The sequence below is a fragment of the Myotis davidii genome, unplaced genomic scaffold (assembly GCF_000327345.1).
Source record: "Myotis davidii unplaced genomic scaffold, ASM32734v1 scaffold575, whole genome shotgun sequence".
In the NCBI taxonomy this organism is placed as follows: domain Eukaryota; kingdom Metazoa; phylum Chordata; class Mammalia; order Chiroptera; family Vespertilionidae; genus Myotis; species Myotis davidii.
The window spans coordinates 6,950,533-6,969,134 of record NW_006290306.1 but is presented as its reverse complement, the minus strand read 5'-3'; the positions used below and the strand labels follow the sequence as shown (position 1 = coordinate 6,969,134).

Below are 18,602 nucleotides of genomic sequence, written 5' to 3'. Positions count from 1 at the left end.
TTTGAAAATATTAATGATTGCATAATTAAGCTTATTAAAGGCAGGGCCACATCTTTTGAATATTTAATGCCAAATACTTCACAAATTTTTTAAATAACTGATACATAAGTTGCTTAACTGTGAACTGTTAAATGAGTAATGGATTAATAAATTGTCCACATTCTACAGTTAACTATCTTAAATACTATAAGTACCATTTTTCTTTCACTTCCATTTAAGTTTGGGACATAATGAGTTACAAATTGCTATTTTATTCTACTTCTATTCCTTCACAAAGGTGAATTATTTCTCATCTCAGATTGCTGCTTAAATCATAGGACTCTGCTGATTTTCATAGGTAGCCATAATTAGCTTACAGCTCTTTTCTATAGGCAAGTGGCTCACCTTAACATGTAAGTAATAGAAAAACTGCATTTTATGTGCACTGTTTAGATGTCTTGTTTAATAGTTAAAATGATATCCTAACAGGGTTGTTCAGTGTTTTTGACTTGCTCATTAACCTCACTCAAAACGGTCAACCCAAAAGGTGTGTCAGAATGAGGTTAAAGCCAGAACGTAGTAAGAAAGGTTTCTCTCCTCTCCAAAGCAAAGAAAACTTTCTGGAACCTCAGTGTCTCTGAAGTTCCGGTGTCATTATTTTGAAAAGTGAAGTTCTGTCTGGTTGTATCCACACAATGGCTATGTATTTGAAGGTGTGTATTCTGTAAAACTACAAATGTTAACCTCCCACTGTTTTATTTGTTTCACTCTCCCAGCAATTTTATATGGAAGGAGAGCAATGCTCATTGACACAGATCAGTCACTTTTCACTCCACACTTGCTTCGACAGCATGAACACGGGGCAAGGCGGGTAGTGTTCCCATAAAGAACTCCCGAGAGACCTCCAAGTGTGCTGGCTACTGGGACTGGGCAGAAATTCAGGATTTGATTTGTCTCTTCTCAGATAGGAAGTTTCTCACATATAAAAGCATCTGGCTGACAGCCAATAAAATTCTGTGTCTCCAAAATTTGCTGTGAAAAGACCATGTTTTCATAGGTCTGAGCGCTTTCCACCTGCTAACCATACCAGGATAAGATCTGTTCTTTGGCACTATGAAAAAGATGAGCATTGCCATTCAATGCTGTTCTGGCTGAAGGTGGATTTTTGTCATCTTCTAACCAAATTCATAGACTAAAGTGTCCTAATTGATGACCATGAGAAAGTAAGCTCTTTTTCTTTGTCCTATCCTCCTTTTCCCTCCACATAAAGAAGCATTTACTAAGAGGAAATCCATTATAGATTTGCTATTGCCATACAGGCTAAGCCAGAGTAGACAGTAGGATAAGCACAGTTCTTGAGCCAAAATCCATGAAACCACTTCTCCAGATCTTTCCATTACTTCCCATTGAAAGCAAGATTGAAAGAATTAAATGGAAACCATTGCCTAAGATCAGAATTTCAAAGAAGTTACCTTTCTAGAAAATAACTTATTTTAAAAAGGAGTATCTGATGTCCAACATTTACTGCTCAGTGGTTGAGCATGGAACCAGGAGGTCACGGTTTGATTCCTGGTTAGGGCACAATGCCCCAGTTGCAGGCTTCATCCCCAGTGTGAGGGGTGCAGGAGGCAGCCGATCAATTATTCTCTCATCATTGATGTTTCTATCTCTCTCCCTCTCCTTTCCTCTCTGGAATCAATAAAACGTATTTAAAAAATAAAAAAATAAATAAAAAGGAACACGTGAAACTCGGCAACAGCATAAGTTGGGCAGAATAAATGGGAATGGCTAAATCCAGCCCAAATCATGCCAGTACCCCTGTTTCCTTCTTGACAAATGGCCAGCATTAAAAAGTCTTTTGCTTAAGTCAGAGAAATATGGAGAAGATCAGCAGCTGAAAATGTGCTTACACATGTTACCTAAATATAAGTTCCAGGGAATTATCCAATCATGACCCTATGGAGCCTGAATATAATAAATAAACCAAGATCATAATCAAGATGCTAAGAACTGATGTCTGATGTCTGATTGATTGGCTTGAGTGTATGTGGTCCTAATGACTTGAATCAGTATAACAACTTGGGTTATTAATACATTTTATTTTAATTATGATTTTATCTTAACACATTTTTATCACTCAGATTTGTGTCCCATGAGTTATTGGGTTTCATAACTGGTGAAATATGGCAACAGGGTTTATTTAAGCTCCTTAAGATCCCTCCAAGATTTCCTGAACTTGTGGTTCTGCTTTTTATTTGTTTTTACCACCTCAGGTATACAAGCAAAACCTAAAACTTTAGAAAGCATTTTATGTACACAGTTCTCCCACTGAGTCCTCATTCACACACACATGACAAATACACATGCTCCCACTTACCTTTTCCTTATTTTTTTTTTCAGAATTCTAATTGGACATCAAAATATACATTAATTATAAAATCTTAAAAAATTATAAGATTTCAAAGGCTTGAAAGGAACTATTACTGATAAAGTATTACTAGATTTTTTAGGAATATAGATTACAAAAGTTCCCTAACTCCTGCTATATTTGGTTTTATTGAGCAACACTGCACTATTGCTGTCAAAACCCTTACAAGGAAAACCACTATGACAATAACTTCTAACACGTACCTTGTCTCTCAGAAATATAATACTCAATTGATTGTTAAAGAACCACATACTGTCAATTTTAAGAAGCATAAATAGTAATTTAAATATACAAAATATATGTGATAGTTGCCTTTTTATTCATTTGTGGCAATATTTATATTCAACTAACAAGCTATTCTTAAAAGATATATATAATTTGTTTAACATAAATTTTACTACCTCATAAAGTTGAATCCACCCCGTCCCCGATCCCCTGCTTTTCCTGTTTCTTCCTTGAAATAAAATGAAATAAACAAGTGGTCATAATTCTTTGGTCACGGTGTCATAATTAGTGGGAATGGGTGTGATACTCATGCACAGAAGATTGTGACCCAAAAATGTGGTAATAACTAGGGTGAAAAAATGTACAAGAAATACCATTTCGTTAATAGACCTAAATTTTGAGGAGGATTGACATTTAGTGTACTAAAATCTGTAAACGCACCTGGTTAAATATTTATTTCTCATTTTTTTTTTGGGGGGAGGGAATGGGAGAGGGGACAAACAGACACATGAGAATTTACTTAGAAATAGTGATTACAGTGGCTGCAATGCCACAGGTCCCAGCTTCTTGAATGTCATCTCACTATTTAACTTTTGATTCCTTGTTGCTTCCCTTGTCACAGTGAACCTGGTCTCCTCCAATCAGATCAATGATGCAAGGATGGGCATCCCTAATGTCATTTCTGAAGGAAATTTTTTCTGCTGGGATGTCCAAAGATATCCTAATAACTTCATGTGGAGTCTGACTAACCATTGTTTAGTATCAAGATGATATTCAATAGAAATTCTTAGAAAGCCAGTGTAGCAAAAATGTTGGTGTCGATGTCATGTGAACATCCAAATTAAGCATCGCATTAAGCATCACACTCACATGCATTCCCTGTCAAACTCTTAAAAACATATGAAACAACATGTGTTCTTAATGACTATGATATTCAACATATACTTTACTAGCACCAGATCATATATTGTGTGATTGAACATGGTTTATAGCTGTGAGCTCTTGTACAGAAGACAAATATGGGCAGAAAAAGGTAGTTTAACTGCAAAATTAATAATAAAAGGCATCAAGGGATTACATATATAAAAGAGAAGATAACAAACCAGTTAATACCAAAATTATATCATATAGTAAAACTCTTGATATTTCTGTCATTTATATACGTATATTGTGTATTATTTCAGGTGTCACCCATAAACTAGTAAAATATGTACATCTTAATCTCTTCCTGGATTCAAAATAATCCGTGATAAATAAGTGTGCCTTAATTGCAAGGAAATATACATTTTATTTTGCACTTGCCGTGCGTAAGCGCAGCTTCCCATGAGTTTTCCAGGGAAGTGCTGATGTTCCATTCCAACAGAAAAGATACTGAACAGTTACTTAGCACATGATGAGTCGACCTCCCTCTTCACATTAAGTCATGTGGAGCTCACGCCATCCTGTACACAGTCATATGGCAGTATCCCAGAATACCGTTTGCTGTTTAGAATAGGGTGGAGGGCTGTACTTCTTTGCGCCTGCATTCTTCTTCCAGCTGGGCAGGATGGGCATGCTATCCTGTTTGCAAAGACCCTTTTCCGTTTTCTGTCTAGCCTTTATTTCCTTGCACAAGCAACGCTTTTTCTCAATCATCTCAAGCATTGTATGGTCTCCATGAACCCACTGCATGCATGCCACCTAGCAAAAAAGAAAGAGTGAATACAGAACAAAAAAATGGAATGAAAGCAGGTTTTTGTTGTTGTTTGCACTGTGCTAGTAGTTGTTTTGAAAAATGTCAGCTGCTTGAATGTCTTACAAAGCAAAATTAAAGTATGGAAACTATAAATACATTTTCTACTTAAATTAGTAAACATTGTGATATTATTAAACAACTAGAGGCCCGATTCACAGAATTTGTGCAAGAGTAGGCCTTCCTTGTTCCGGCTGTCAGCACCGGCTTCCCTCTGGCACTCAGGACCCGGGCTTCCCGCTGGCTGCCGGCTTCATCTGGAAGGATGTCTGGAATGATGTCTGGAAAGATGTCTGGTCTAATTAGCATATTGCCCTTTTATTATTATAGATAACTTAGGCATAAATATTTTCCAGTATATTGTAAAAGTCCACTATATAGAAATAAAATTGTTTTTATCCTTCTAAGCAATTTGCCAAATATTCTATGTTGACTCCATTGTCTTATAGGTTCCAGTATGTCTATGTTTTATAGATTTTAATGAACATTTGCATTCTTGAAATAAAACATGGGCTTGTTTATAAATACCATATAGAATTAAAGACAGCAATGTAATTAAGCCATTAATCCAGGATGGGGAAGTTTCCACTTAATTATGTAGCAAATCTACTTTATAACTAGAAAGGGTTAAATAGTTCACTTGGAGTTTCTGAATTTGATGTTACAATTTTAGCATAATAATCAGAGCAAATACTTACCTATTGCTTACTCTATACCATATCCCATTCTAAGTGCTATGCATAGCATAATTCATTTATTCCTCACAATGATGATGCTCTGAAGAAAGTACTATTTATTAATCCACAGTGATAAGTAAAATGAAACAGAGAGATATAGTAACTTGACTAAGGTCACAGAGCCAAGGAATGGCAGTTAGGATTGGAACCCCAAAGTTCATCTCCAACACCATGCCTTTGACAACTACACTACACTGACTCAATATACACAGAACTGAAAAGGATTTGGAAGGTAAATTAGCACAATGCCCTCATTGTACTAAGATGAGGACGTTAAGACTCCAAAAAGTTATATCTTTACAAAAGCCAAGCACATAGGTTTTGGTGTGAACAAGGCAATGACAAATACCTAATCTTTTATGGAGAGGGCAGGACCGAGAGCTAAAGGACCAGGATCCAGGTCTCATGGGTGTCGAATTTCCTCTATGCACTCTACTCATTGGCTTCTCTATCTAAGAAACTGAATTGATAATATCTCAATTACAGAAGTGCTATAAGGATTAAATTGCATAATAAAAGTGAAGTGGCTTTTTAATTTTTATTTATTGATTGATAGAGAGGGGGGGGGACTTTGTTGTTTCACTCATTTATGTATTCATTAGTTGATTCTTGCATATGCCCTGACTGGGGATTGAACCCACAACCTTATCATATTGGGACAAATGAGGGCTGAAGTCACTTTTGAAAACAGTCAGGCATTGCTCAAGAATTATTATTTTAATACTGACAAATACCTAGTTTTCCACACTTGCTTTCTGCCAAGCATGTGCAAAGAGCTCCACATGTGTCACATTAAACCCTCCCAGATCCATTGAAAGTTAGGATTTACCTACATACCACAAATGAGCAAACTGACTCAGAAAATTTAAGGCCCTAGATCAAGGTCACAGCTTATTAGTTGTGATATAGACATATGATATGTTTGACTGGAAAATTAATATTCTTTCTACTACATCATGCTCTTATCTCCTGGATAGTCTTTAGAAATTGTAATAATAACTATTGCTATATGTACTACTGTTCCCAGACGCTACTCAGAATGCAAATGTATTTATGGCTTTATGAGTTAATAAAAAAGTGCTTATCAAATAAAACAAAATCAAGCAATTTAGCAGAATCCCCAAAATAATCTCTTAGATAAAATTCTTGTATGTGCCTCGCTTAATATAAGATTCTTTGAAAGGATGAGCTGTATTTTATGCCTTTTGATGTCCTCTGGCTCCTAACTCAGGACCTTGACCACGGGGGTTCACTTTCTAAATGCAATCTTATGTGTTTGAAGAGTTAATATAACGAACAGGCTTTTGTCCCAATAGGAGATTGCCAAAGCTGCTTGGAAATTTTTCAAAAAGGTTATAATATTTTATGAATTAATAATCTATGCAAAAAACATACAGTAACTCTAAAATGGTGGAAATACAAACAAAATTTATTATGACAATAAACTGTTATCAATGGAATTGATAACACCTGATTCCCAGAAGGTAGGCCCCAAATCTCATCCAGCTCAGTAGCCCCAACATGCTGAACAGTGATTGAGCTCTCTGAAAAAATTTTATGCATGAATAGATGCCAACATCACTAACAGTTTCTGTTGCCTCTTAGAAAACACTACGGGTGAGATATTTATAGCACTTCTTCAATATTTGCATTGTATTTACTGCTCCACACAAACACTCACTCATTTATTACTTATTTTTTAGTACTTTAGGCTGCAAATTATTATACGTCACTGCAAAATAATTTTCCTGGATTAATTCTCACACTAATATATTTCACAGTTGTCATAATATTTCACATATGCATAACCATATCACCTTACCTATAATAAGTATGTGTTTTTAGTCCATGAGAAGTTTATGCTGTATAAGTATGTCAATTTGTTAAGAATAATCTATTCTTTAAAATCTAAAAAGAAGTTTAAGTGTGAAGTTATAAGGTATAGTTTTTTATATTATTTACATTTCTACTTTAGAATACTTATATATTCATTTGGTTGATTTCGTATAAAATATTAATAGAAGAAAAGCAACCACTTTTTCTTTTTCAGACGACCCTGTCATATTAACCTATTCTCTTTTGGTGGCCAAATTTCAATACAAATTCCACAAGAAAGCATAGTCCAACCCATGAAAGAGAGATACAAGTAAACATTTTAAGAATTCAAAGACAGGTTGTTAGAAAGTAGCCAATTACATTTTTCAACATTTTAAATATTTTTACAAATATATCAAGTGTGATACAGAATTTACTTTTAAATACTACATATTTTTTAAATATTATTTCCTGGAGGGTACACTTACTTTTTAATTCACCCAAGTTGAACTCCAATGTTACTACTATAGCCATTTACATGGCCAAATCCTCTAAAATGTGTCTAAAAATTACATTTCATTCTGATAGTAAGATGTTACCCTTTAATTCATTTATTTAGACAAAATAAATAGTATGTTTAGAAATTATATGAAGTGTATTAAGAATGCTATCCAGGAAATATTCCAGACTTTCTTTTTTGTTTTTGTTTTATTATCAAATTCTTCATATCCAATTTAAATTTAGCCATAAAATCCCATTCGACTTCCCCCTGGAGTTAAGAGAACTCTGGGAGTAGATTTACAACTAATTTGAAACTAAGCCCAGCAAATAAACTCTTCTAGTTTAGCTATTCAATCAAGTGGCCTTGTTTCTTGTCTTTAACTCAAATGTGTTTATTATGTACACCATGAAGGAATGAAATAAAAACATACACAGGCAAGTAAGTATACCTTGAGAGGCGATCACAAACAATTGTTCAATTAATATTAACACATATCTCTTGGACAAGATTTTCATATTAACATGATTCATCAGAGACAATATTCTTGACTCATAAGTCCATAGACATCAAGTCAAATGGAGCTCATCCTCAAGGAGATGAAAAATAGATCTATGCCCCTTAAGAATAGGCTGCACACTGACTTCTTTCCAAAGAGCACAGCATGAAAGGGGGAACAGAGTACCTTCATAGTCGAGAAACCTGGCAGACACAACCTACCCCACACCAGGTGATCAACAGTAACAAGTGATATTGAGAGTATGCACCCTTATTGATGTGTTGAGAAAAGCATGTTAGCTCTGTGGTCTTCTTCTCCCAAACCACAACTCCATATAACCATGAGAAAAACACCCAACATACCTAACTGGAAGGATACCCTACAAAATATCAGTCCAACAATGCTCAAAACACTCAAGGTCATACAAAATATGCAAAGTCCAAGAAGGTGTCATAGTCTAGAGAAGGAAAGGAGGCATGCTGACTAAAAATAATTGATGTGGCATCCTATAAAAAGAAATCCAAATAAAGTACTATGTATGCACTTTAGCAATAATTCATCAATACTGATGCATCATGTGACATGTGACAAATGCATCATGGTAATGTACCATATTAACAATAGTGGAAACTGGGTGTGAAGTATACAGAACCCTCTGTACATTCTTTGAGATATTTGTATAAATTTAAAATTTTATAAGTTATATATATATATATTAAAATCACAAAGAATATATAACTGTAGCTTTCATTCTTTAGATGGAAAAACATAGTGTAATAGAAAGAGTAAATGACTTTGAGATCTCGATTGTTTTGTGACATTCTAGTCATATATCTCTCTGAACTTGTAGGTACTTTATACAGACATTGTATACATATATTTCATATATACATATACTTATATATACTTTATAGACTTCACATATATATTTCATGTATACTGTACATACTTTACATGTATATTGTGTCAATTGGCACATCATACTTCACATGGCTATAGGAAGCAGAGAAGTAAAATGTGCAAAGAGACTGAGAAACTGTAAAGTCCGACACATTGTTCATGACTTGTCTCCTGGTCCTTCCACCTCTCAGGAATAGCACAAGTGAGGAGTCTTGAAATTATTTCAATAATTACTTTCCCTAAAAAATAAACTAAGTACTTCCCAATACCAAGGTAAACACCATCCAGAGGACAAAGGAACAGTAATATTGTCCAAAAATAAATCTACATAGTATTTATTTAAATTATTCAATTTTCCAAAATATGTAAATAATAAAGAGAAAATATATACTGAAATAAGCAGTTGGAGCATTTCAGTATTAAAAATGAAACCAGAATAGAATTACTACAAGCATGCTTGTCTCTGTTGGCTTTGACTTTCTTTTCTTTAAATATATTTTATTGAATTTTTACAGAGAGAAAGGGAGAGAGATAGAGAGTTAGAAACATTGATGAGAGAGAGATGAGAGAGAAACATCGATCAGCTGCCTACTGCACACCCCTTCTGGGAATGTGCCCGCAACCAAGGTGCATGCCCTTGACCGGAATCAAACCTGGGACCCTTCAGTTCGCAGGCTGACACTCTATCCACTGAGCCAAACAGGTTAGGGCTGTTGGCTTTGACTTTCATGCCCCATGAGGTCGCATGTAAACAATAATCCTTCATTCAGAGATTTGGAAGACACGAGCAATATCAAGCATGTGCCTTGTGGGCCTCAGAATAAGTTCAGCTGTGAGCCTTGATAATTGTGAATAAAATGTAATGTCTTAAACAATAGACACACATCAATATTAATTTCCAGGTGCTCTGAGGGGAAAAGTCTATCAGTTCCATGCTCTCTCCTGTGCCAACTTCTCCCACCTGGATAACCCATTTTAGGAGAAATTATCATTTTCAGCAAGTGAGGAGGCGGGTGGGGGGATGTAAACTTGAATCTGGCTGAAAATGAAACAGAAGTTACCAAATTTCACTGAAATGTTCCCTTATCCTACAGAATATGTATCCTACAGGAAATGGCATGAAGGCCAGCTGGTGTGATTCGAGAAGGGGAAGCCACTTCTTCAAGAATTAAGGGAGACAGCGAGTCACCTACATCAGGGTTGTCCCTATCATTAAGGGTCATGAGGCTAGCCAGAGGTGTTAACACTCGACTGAAAATGTTCTCCCTCTCCCATTTAGTGGGCAGAGAAATTGATTCATTATTAACCAAAAGTACATAAAGAACAAACATATAAACACCACAGCTTTTTTACAGAGATTGTCAAGGTAACAGACAGAGATTGACAACATACAACCCAGTTCCCAAATACCACTGCCTGTTTTTGCAAGAATTTTTATGGTTGGGGGAAAAAACACCAAAATACTATTTTGTGACACATGAAAATTATATGAAATTCAAATGTCAGGGTATATAAAGTTTTACCTAGCACACAGACATCCCCATTTGTTGATGTTTATGGCTATTTGATGCTATTGAGTTTAGTAGTTGGGGCAGAGACTATAGGGTCCACAAAGCCTAAAATATTTACTGTCTTCCCCTATACTAAATAAGTTTGCTAACCTACCAAGTAAATATAATTCACCTTTAAAATATGTATCTATTAAAACAGCCTGATTGAAGACAGGAAAAGGTAGTGTCACTATTGGTATTATAAAAAGGGCTCTAAAACTAAACCCAGAGCACTGATTTATATGCCCTCATATATTTTTCATTTCAAATTTGGCTCATTAGATAAATTATAAAGAGGAGACTTAGATTTCAAATCAGCTCCGACAATTAGTGTAGACAAATTATTTGGCATGCTAACTATACATTTTATGATTCCATCATTGTAAGGAAATAGAGGAATTAAAGAAATGAGTGGATAACCTGGCCTAAGTTCTCTAGATTAGGGGTTTGGTCAACCCCTTGTTTCAATAACCCTGCAGTGATTTTTTGCTCCATAGAACATTTGTTTCAAAAACTTTTTAAAAAAAGAATATTTCTGAATTATTTTTCTTTTCTTTTCCAACTATATTTTGAAAAGGAGTCAACTTTATATAATATAGACCCTCAAAAATCCTTTTGAAATTGACAAAACATTGAGATGGAAGGATTATAATTAACTGAACAGGTCAGCAAATTCACAATCATGCTATTACTTAATTGTCAAATAAAAAGTGATTAAATCCATATTATTTGATCATTACACAGGAAAAAAAAGTCTTTTGGTTTGAATGAATAAAGCTTTCTCTTTGTATTGGTTATATAATAATTGATATTTTGAAAGCACATACAGGTGACCCAATATCATAATATTTTATATGGCAAACATTTAAAAGGCCCACTTAAATAATCCATGTGACTTTATAATTATTATAAACACCACTTATTGAACTTTTAAAAGTTTATGCTTATTGAACTTTTAAAAGCATAAATCCAAAGCCAGGAAGATGAGTGGACACTTAAAGATTTTTTCCCCTTTCTTATCAAGGTCAGAATGAAGCTATTTGAACAGATAACGTAAGCGTGCACATTTGGTCCTGGCTTTCAATCTCACTTTTGTGATGTTGTACAAGTTATTTACCATTTTCTCATGCCTGAGATATTATGAGAATTAAAGATTATGTAGGAAATGCCCCTAACTTTTAGACATTGATGATATTGCTTGAAATAATAGCACCTTTGGTATAGCTTTTGCTTTTAGCATAGATTTTTGCATTATTTTTTTCACCTTTAAGTCTGATATATTGATTAAATATTTTTAAGTATTCTGTTATGATCCTTGCTCATTTATCAGCAATGTTGATTCAGTACCTATGTTTTATGAAATAATTGTTAAGACAAGTTTACACCTGAGGCATGTACTGGGATTGTGGTGTTTATTTCACTTCTAAATTTAGCTTTTAGAGATAGATATATTGATAACATGAGAAGCATGTCTTGAGTGCAGAGTTGCTTTTGAATGTAACACTATGAGTATATATTAACTCCTTCCCTTCTTTTTCTACATGTTAAGACCCCTCCTCAGTGTGCCACCTCTGATCAATTACTAGACATGTAATGAAAAACATTACGTGTTGGTATTTTAGACCATATATGTTATTTGTTTGTACACATCTGTGCTTGTTTGCATGATCAATTATGTAAAATCCACCCATCAAAAGATTTTAAACATAAATTAGTAAGTCTTACAATTGCATGGATATAAAGACAAATTAGAGTTTCAAGTTCACATAGCTTGCTCATTTTCTCTGTCTGAAAAGTGAAGACAATACCTAACTCTTCGGTTTTAAAGTGACATCCTTTAATCAAGTCCTGGGTCACAAGTCACTTTCAAGGGCAGATGTTGGTTTTAACTTCCCTGCTAAGCAGTGACAATTACAGCTGATGCCAAGGTCTTCCAATACCATCCCTCTTTAATAACAACAATCCTATTTTTGTGCGCATGTTTTATTTCCTTCTTTCTTAGGAGACAGTATAGGTGGATACAATGGATAAGATGAACTGGTTTTACCACTTAGTTGTGAGATCTGGGCTAAGTCGCCTAACCTTCCTGACACCTTGTTTCTTTATCTGTAAAATGAAAACAGTAACACCTCATGTTTGCTGGGAGGACTAATAATTTAGATCAACTACAAAGTAGACACAAAAATATGTAACTCCTCTACTCCCTGTAGATTGTAAGTTTTTTGAAGATGGGGCTCTGTTGTTAATCCTCACTTCCTTAGTCTTTAGCACAGTGGAAGTATGAAATAGATGTTCATGTAATGAATGAAAAAATAAACAAAGAGAAGACTAGAAGTGCAATGCCCTCTGAGTGTTTTCAGGAAAGGAGCTTGAAAATTTTGTATTTAATAAATGCTTTGATTTCACTTTGGTTCAATTGAATCCAACAACATCCTAACAGGTACAAGGTCACATATAAAATCTCCTGGGATTGTTGAACCCAAGAGGCATCTACCTTCAAACACAGCCCTCAATGCCATGTGAGTCATAGTATGGATGTTCTGCAGCTGAAAACACCTCCCTCTCAGACACGGGGGTCTTTGAGTCCGTGGGGTCTCCAGGATTCAAAGCCTTTGAATTCTGTGGTCTCAGAATTCTTAGCCCTTTGACTCAGGTTCAATGACAAGCTGATGCTCCCTAAACCTTAGTTTGCATTCAGCTTCTCTTGAGAGTTTGCCGAAATGTGAATTCTTGGGCATTATGTGAGTATGTGTGTCCATGTGTGCCTGTGTATGTGCACACGGCGGGCTTCCACACAGCCTTCAAAAAAAAGGTTTTTATATTTGTTTAATGAAACATAATGATTATTCAGTTTGATGGTAGCAAACAGTACAGTAATCCCCACACATACTTATGCTTCTGCAAGAATATTCACAAGTATGGTGAGATGTTAGTCTCTTGACTGGGTGGCACAAAAGTGTTAGCTTACTGAGTTGCCTTAGGGGGAAAAACCCAAGACAAAGGCTGTATAAGGGCAAAAGATCATGCCTAGTTTCCACACCACCATGAAAGAAGATGTTAATTGCAGCAAACCATCATTTTACAAGTGTCTGGCGGTAGCACAATTTTTAAGAATAAAATTTCAACTAGAAAAATGAAGGTTTTAAACAATTAAAATGCAGCACATTTGCCTGTAACAAGATGACCACTAAATGCACAAGCAAATTGTCAAAATAGCATGTTAATTTTGTATCAACAAATGCAAATTGGCAGTTTAATATGATTTAGCCCACGCTTTCTGGTGAAAGGCCAGGATCAAACCTCTCTACCCAACAATACATTGTCCATCCAAATGGGAGCAACATGCCGTTTGCATCTTTATACGTACACACAAAGCACACACACAGATGTAATACATGGATTCTTCTGTGTAGAGAGACAGAAAAACGCACTGACTGAGAAATAATGATAATATTGTGTGAGAAATAGTTGGTTTGTGATTTAACTCTCAAATGTCTGAAATTGCCTTAAAGTTGCTGCATTAAAATTTGTATGAAGTTGTGAAGGACATCTAATATAAGCATTAGTGACATGTGATATGAAATATGACATCCATGTGTCAAAATGCAGCATGGGGCTTTTCAGAGGAAAGATGTCCAAATACAAAAAAATATATATATCATGTCTATTTTCCCTAGTCACTACCATGTGTAATCTTAAAAATCATTATGTACATGTATGTAGGTATACGTTCTTGATTTGGCTTTTACTATATTATTAGGAAGTGTTTGCCCTTGGGAAGTGAAAAGGCTGTAAGAAAATGGTGATACATTTTTCCCAATAAAGAAGACATGACATATTTCTCAGCAATTAAACCTAATGACTACAGATATAATTTCAGCTGTTAATTGATTAAGCTAATTGTTTGTAATAAAGGAAGATAAAAAACCTCTGAGCAGGTTTCAGAATTAATTTATGTTTTTAAATGAGCAAGGAGTTTATAAGTAGAATGCCTTAAAGAGACATTCCCTCAAGGAGCAAACAGTATTACAAGATAAAATTCAATTACAACACATGTATTGATGTTTTCCACTAAGTATATTCTGTTAATCACTTACATTAGCATTAATTTAATTTCAAGTTTAATTTTATTACAAAATATTGGTTTTTAATAGTGCATATAAACTTGACCACAGATAAATTAGGAAGAGACACATTGCGGTAAACATTTGTTTTATCTAGAAAAAGAGAGAGTGGCAAGCAGGATATTCTAATCCTCAAGGAAGAAAGTTTAATAATAATCTCTGGAACAACTAACAATCTTCTTTAGTTCTTATAGCTTTGAATATAGCTGGGAAAGTACATGGAATACATTTTTTCTCCAGTATAAGTGCATTGCCCTATATGAGCATAACATTGCTACAGAACCAGAAACACACTGGCCATCAAAGTGATTCAGTTCTGAAGCAGCTTTGCTATTTACTAATTTGGGACAAGTCACTTCACTGGCCCGGGCCTCAGGTTAGAAAAGATCAGAAGGCGTGAACTGTGGAATGCAGGGCTGAGTCAGGGTCGCAGTTGTATTTTCCATAAAGTACAAAATATTTAAAATTTTTGAACCGATGTAAAAAAAACAAAACCAAATAATTAAATTATACGAGAGAGACAGAGACACAGAGAGAGAGAGAGAGGAGAGGGAGTAAGAGGTAAGAGGAGGCAAAAACATCTAGATTTTGGCCTTTCTTAACAAATAGAGCAGCCTGGGGCCTGGGACAGCAATGGACTGGAGCTGAGTTCCTTTGCCCTCTTTCAGTAAGTTTGTCTTTCCAGTTCAATCTGGTCGCCATTGTCATTCATTGCTGATGCAAGGTGCCACTTGCCATTTTTCATTTCACTGGTACTGCAGCTTTTAATATAATAGGAAAATATGTTCTGTACTATGGACTCTATCAAAATGAGAAAGTGCTCATTTCCAGTGACCCCCAGGCAGCTGCTGGCACTACGGGCTGTGCTTCCCTAATTGCTCCATCTAAGTTCATGTCCTTTCCTTCTGTGGTTCCAAGTCCAGCTACTGTTACTCAACCCTTGAGACCTTTCATCCCAACTCAAACTCAGCACTTACTGCCTAGGAATCAAAATAACCTTTGTAATGTTGACCATATATTAATTGGACTTTTAGAGTGACTAGATTTCCTCAAAAGAAGCTGGACTTTTTTTTAAGCCAAATTTATTCAGATCTTCATTGGGTCAATGTGGAAAGGCAGGAAGAAATGAACACATTGCATGAGAAAACCAAAATCAACTTAAGAGCAGCAGCTTATTGTAGCCCGTGATCAACCAAGTCAAGAGGGCAACACACGGTCCCTTTCCTTGCCGCCTTGAGGTCCTCGGTCTTGGTCTCGCTTTCTTCCCTCCTGCTTCCCAGGCTGTTTACTTATTGCCGAAGAGAATATCCCTTCAAGCAGCAAAAAAGCAAGGGGCGACAGGCTCAGCTCACTGTTGTCTGGGAGAGGCAGGTCCTACGTGCGGTGTTCTGTGCTCAACGGAGAAACTAAAGCCTTCCATCCCAGTGGGATGGATTAAAGTGCCATTTTCCAGTAATTTGCCTTCGATTTTTGAAAAGGCTTCTGAGGAGACATACATGTCTAATTAGGGAAATGCCCAATATCAGTGCTGAGATTTTCTCTTTACACCAGTTTCTAAATGAGTGTGTGGGTTTGGTACTACAAAACACACCTACCCTTTTAACAGTCCAAATAGTCCATTTCCCATTTTCAGAGAAGAGAACTGCATTGGAGGGACAACGAGGAGGTTATAAAATGCTTCAGATTTCCACTTCATAAAATTAAAATACTAGCCTCTATAAAAATATGATTTTGTGGGGCCCATGAAATATACCGTAGCCTTATAATAAAGTTCTATAAATATAAGATGTTATCTCTGTTATTTAAAGATTTATGTTTCCCATATAATTCTTTGGATTAAAAGGATTTTGAAGCTCCTGAGAAAATTGAGCACTAGAACTCTAGAAAAATACAAATTATTGCTGGTAGACTAATGCAGGGAGCAATGCCATAGTTGGCAGTGATGTTAAGACGGACTCTCAGAAAGAGTTGCAAACCCTCCTTGCTGGTGTAATGAAGTCCCAGAATGTAATCAGCTCCACACTCTTGCTCTCTCTAAGGCAGGACCTTCAGAGAGCTAGAGTTTTTCCCCATAGTTCTAAATTTGAGCAACAGCTTGTTCTCTGCTCAAAATGCCTATAGAAAATAAGGAAAATACGTCGTTGTTTGGTCAAACTTCGTAGAAACAACTTTTAGAGGTTTCCATTCACATTCTGATTGGAACCATTGAAGCTTATAGTGGCTGTACTGAGGAATCCAGGCATTCATCGAGTGTGGCAGGGTCTAACACAGAGAGTTTGTTCCAGTTGGCCTCTGGGTATGGAAAGAGCCAGGAGGTCAACTGAACATCGCAGTGTGGTAAACACTGTGTGAACACCTTATACACCATCTCATCTCGTGTCTCCATCCATAGTCACTAACACAGTTGTGAATGTGTCTCTACTACAGGTGAACACTGAGGTTCCAGAGCTGGGTGGTGAAAGACAGTCCAAAGCCAAGGCTGACGGATTCTACATCCTGCCATATAATTCAATATAATTATCAAACGTTCTAATGAACACTGTGGACAAAATTGTAAAAAACAAACACACAAACCAAAATAACAACACCAAGGCACTCTGCGTCATATATTATAACTAGTGCAAAACATCTCACTTACTAGTTAGTTTTATTTTTTCAAAGACCATGATTTCCAAATATGCAGTGTTGTTCATAGTCTCATTTTAACCTTTTTTTTCTGACATAAAGTACTTGCTTTTTTAAAGCATTCCTTAAAAATGAGAACATGCTTCCAAAAGCAATTTGCAATTATGTCCATACTTGTTAAGCTATGTTTTCCCCTGAACGTACATGCCAAGTTTCTCATACAATATATTTAATATCATCCTCTTAGCTGGAAGAGGAATACAATAATTTATTCATTGTCCTTTGAGGGTTGGGAAATGATAACAAAACCGATGATGTTTTCAAAACCATTTTATCATAAATTACCATTATTGGACACTCTTTAGGACTATAATTACAGCTCACCTTAATTACCATCATTTTTTAGATAAGACACCTGAGTCAAACAGGTTAAATAATTTGTCTATGGAACTCAGCAAGAGGATAATTGAGCCAGGATTGAACCCAGAGATTCTGTACATCTGCACATGAACATCCAATCTCACCACGGTCATGAGCAACACCTCTCATAAATCAGTGTGCTCCTGCTGAGATTACCCCGGGTCCCCCATGCTTACATCTGACACCTTATTATGCAATTCAAAATATATAATATTCTGGAAAGAAATAAGTGGTCTTTATTTTTATTTTTACTCTCTTTGGTTAAGTTTCACAAATTGCAGGAGAGGTTGCCTCTTTCCCAGGAAATTTTAGAAAAAGTTCCAAAAGAACTTGACCTCTGAAGATAGAAGCCATTAATCTGTTGTAAGGTTTTCGAAAAGCAATTGAAACTGTTTCACCATTAGTAAACATTGAGTAATGCCAATCATTAACTAACCTATGGGGGCCTTGAAAAAAAATTATATTGAGAAGCTGGTAATACATAATCATTCATTTTTCTATAGAAAATAAGAATCCCATTGTCCTCTCCTTTTACCACATAAAACTAGAATTTGTCCCTTACTTTTCTAAAACTTAATCTACTCTAAAATCAGTATGTTATTGGAAATATACCTCATGTTCAAGGTCCCTGAACCCCAGTGACACCCGTGCCCTTGGCAAACATCAGCAAATCTTCAAGACGCTGCAGTGGGATCAAATGTAACCTTTGGTTCTCTCTCAATGCACTGCTCCCGGAAGCTGCAGGGAGGTCAGAGTTAGATATACATGGGGTGTAACAAGCATCCCGCTTGTCAATTTACTAATGGCAAACGTGGAGGGCTTCCTGGTCTCAAACAGAGAAAGGAGACAATTCAACAGAGCAATGACAGGCCAGGGGTCACGGTCATAGGGCAGTACTTCTGGGCCGAGGGCAGCTCTCCACCCTGGCCCCTGCTCTGATCCACTTTGCTCACCTCTCATTCCTCTGAGAATCACTATAGCACCATCACTCCTGGCTGCCCTCTGCATGCTCACCAGTAGCAGCCCCAGGGGCACATGTGCTCACAAATGCTCCTTGTCAATTGTTCCA

The 18,602-nt window shown here is 36.0% G+C and overlaps 1 protein-coding gene across 1 annotated transcript in view; it reads right to left on the bottom strand.

Annotated features, from left to right (window-relative positions):
• Positions 1-1,658: 1,658 nt before the first annotated feature.
• Positions 1,659-18,602, bottom strand: part of NYAP2 (neuronal tyrosine-phosphorylated phosphoinositide-3-kinase adaptor 2) — a 206,152-nt gene continuing 189,208 nt past the window's right edge. Inside the window, exon 7 of the mRNA XM_006763405.2 lies at positions 1,659-4,312. Within this exon, the coding sequence (XP_006763468.1) occupies positions 4,085-4,312 (228 nt within the window). The 3' untranslated portion in view covers positions 1,659-4,084. The remainder of the gene's footprint in view (positions 4,313-18,602) is intronic.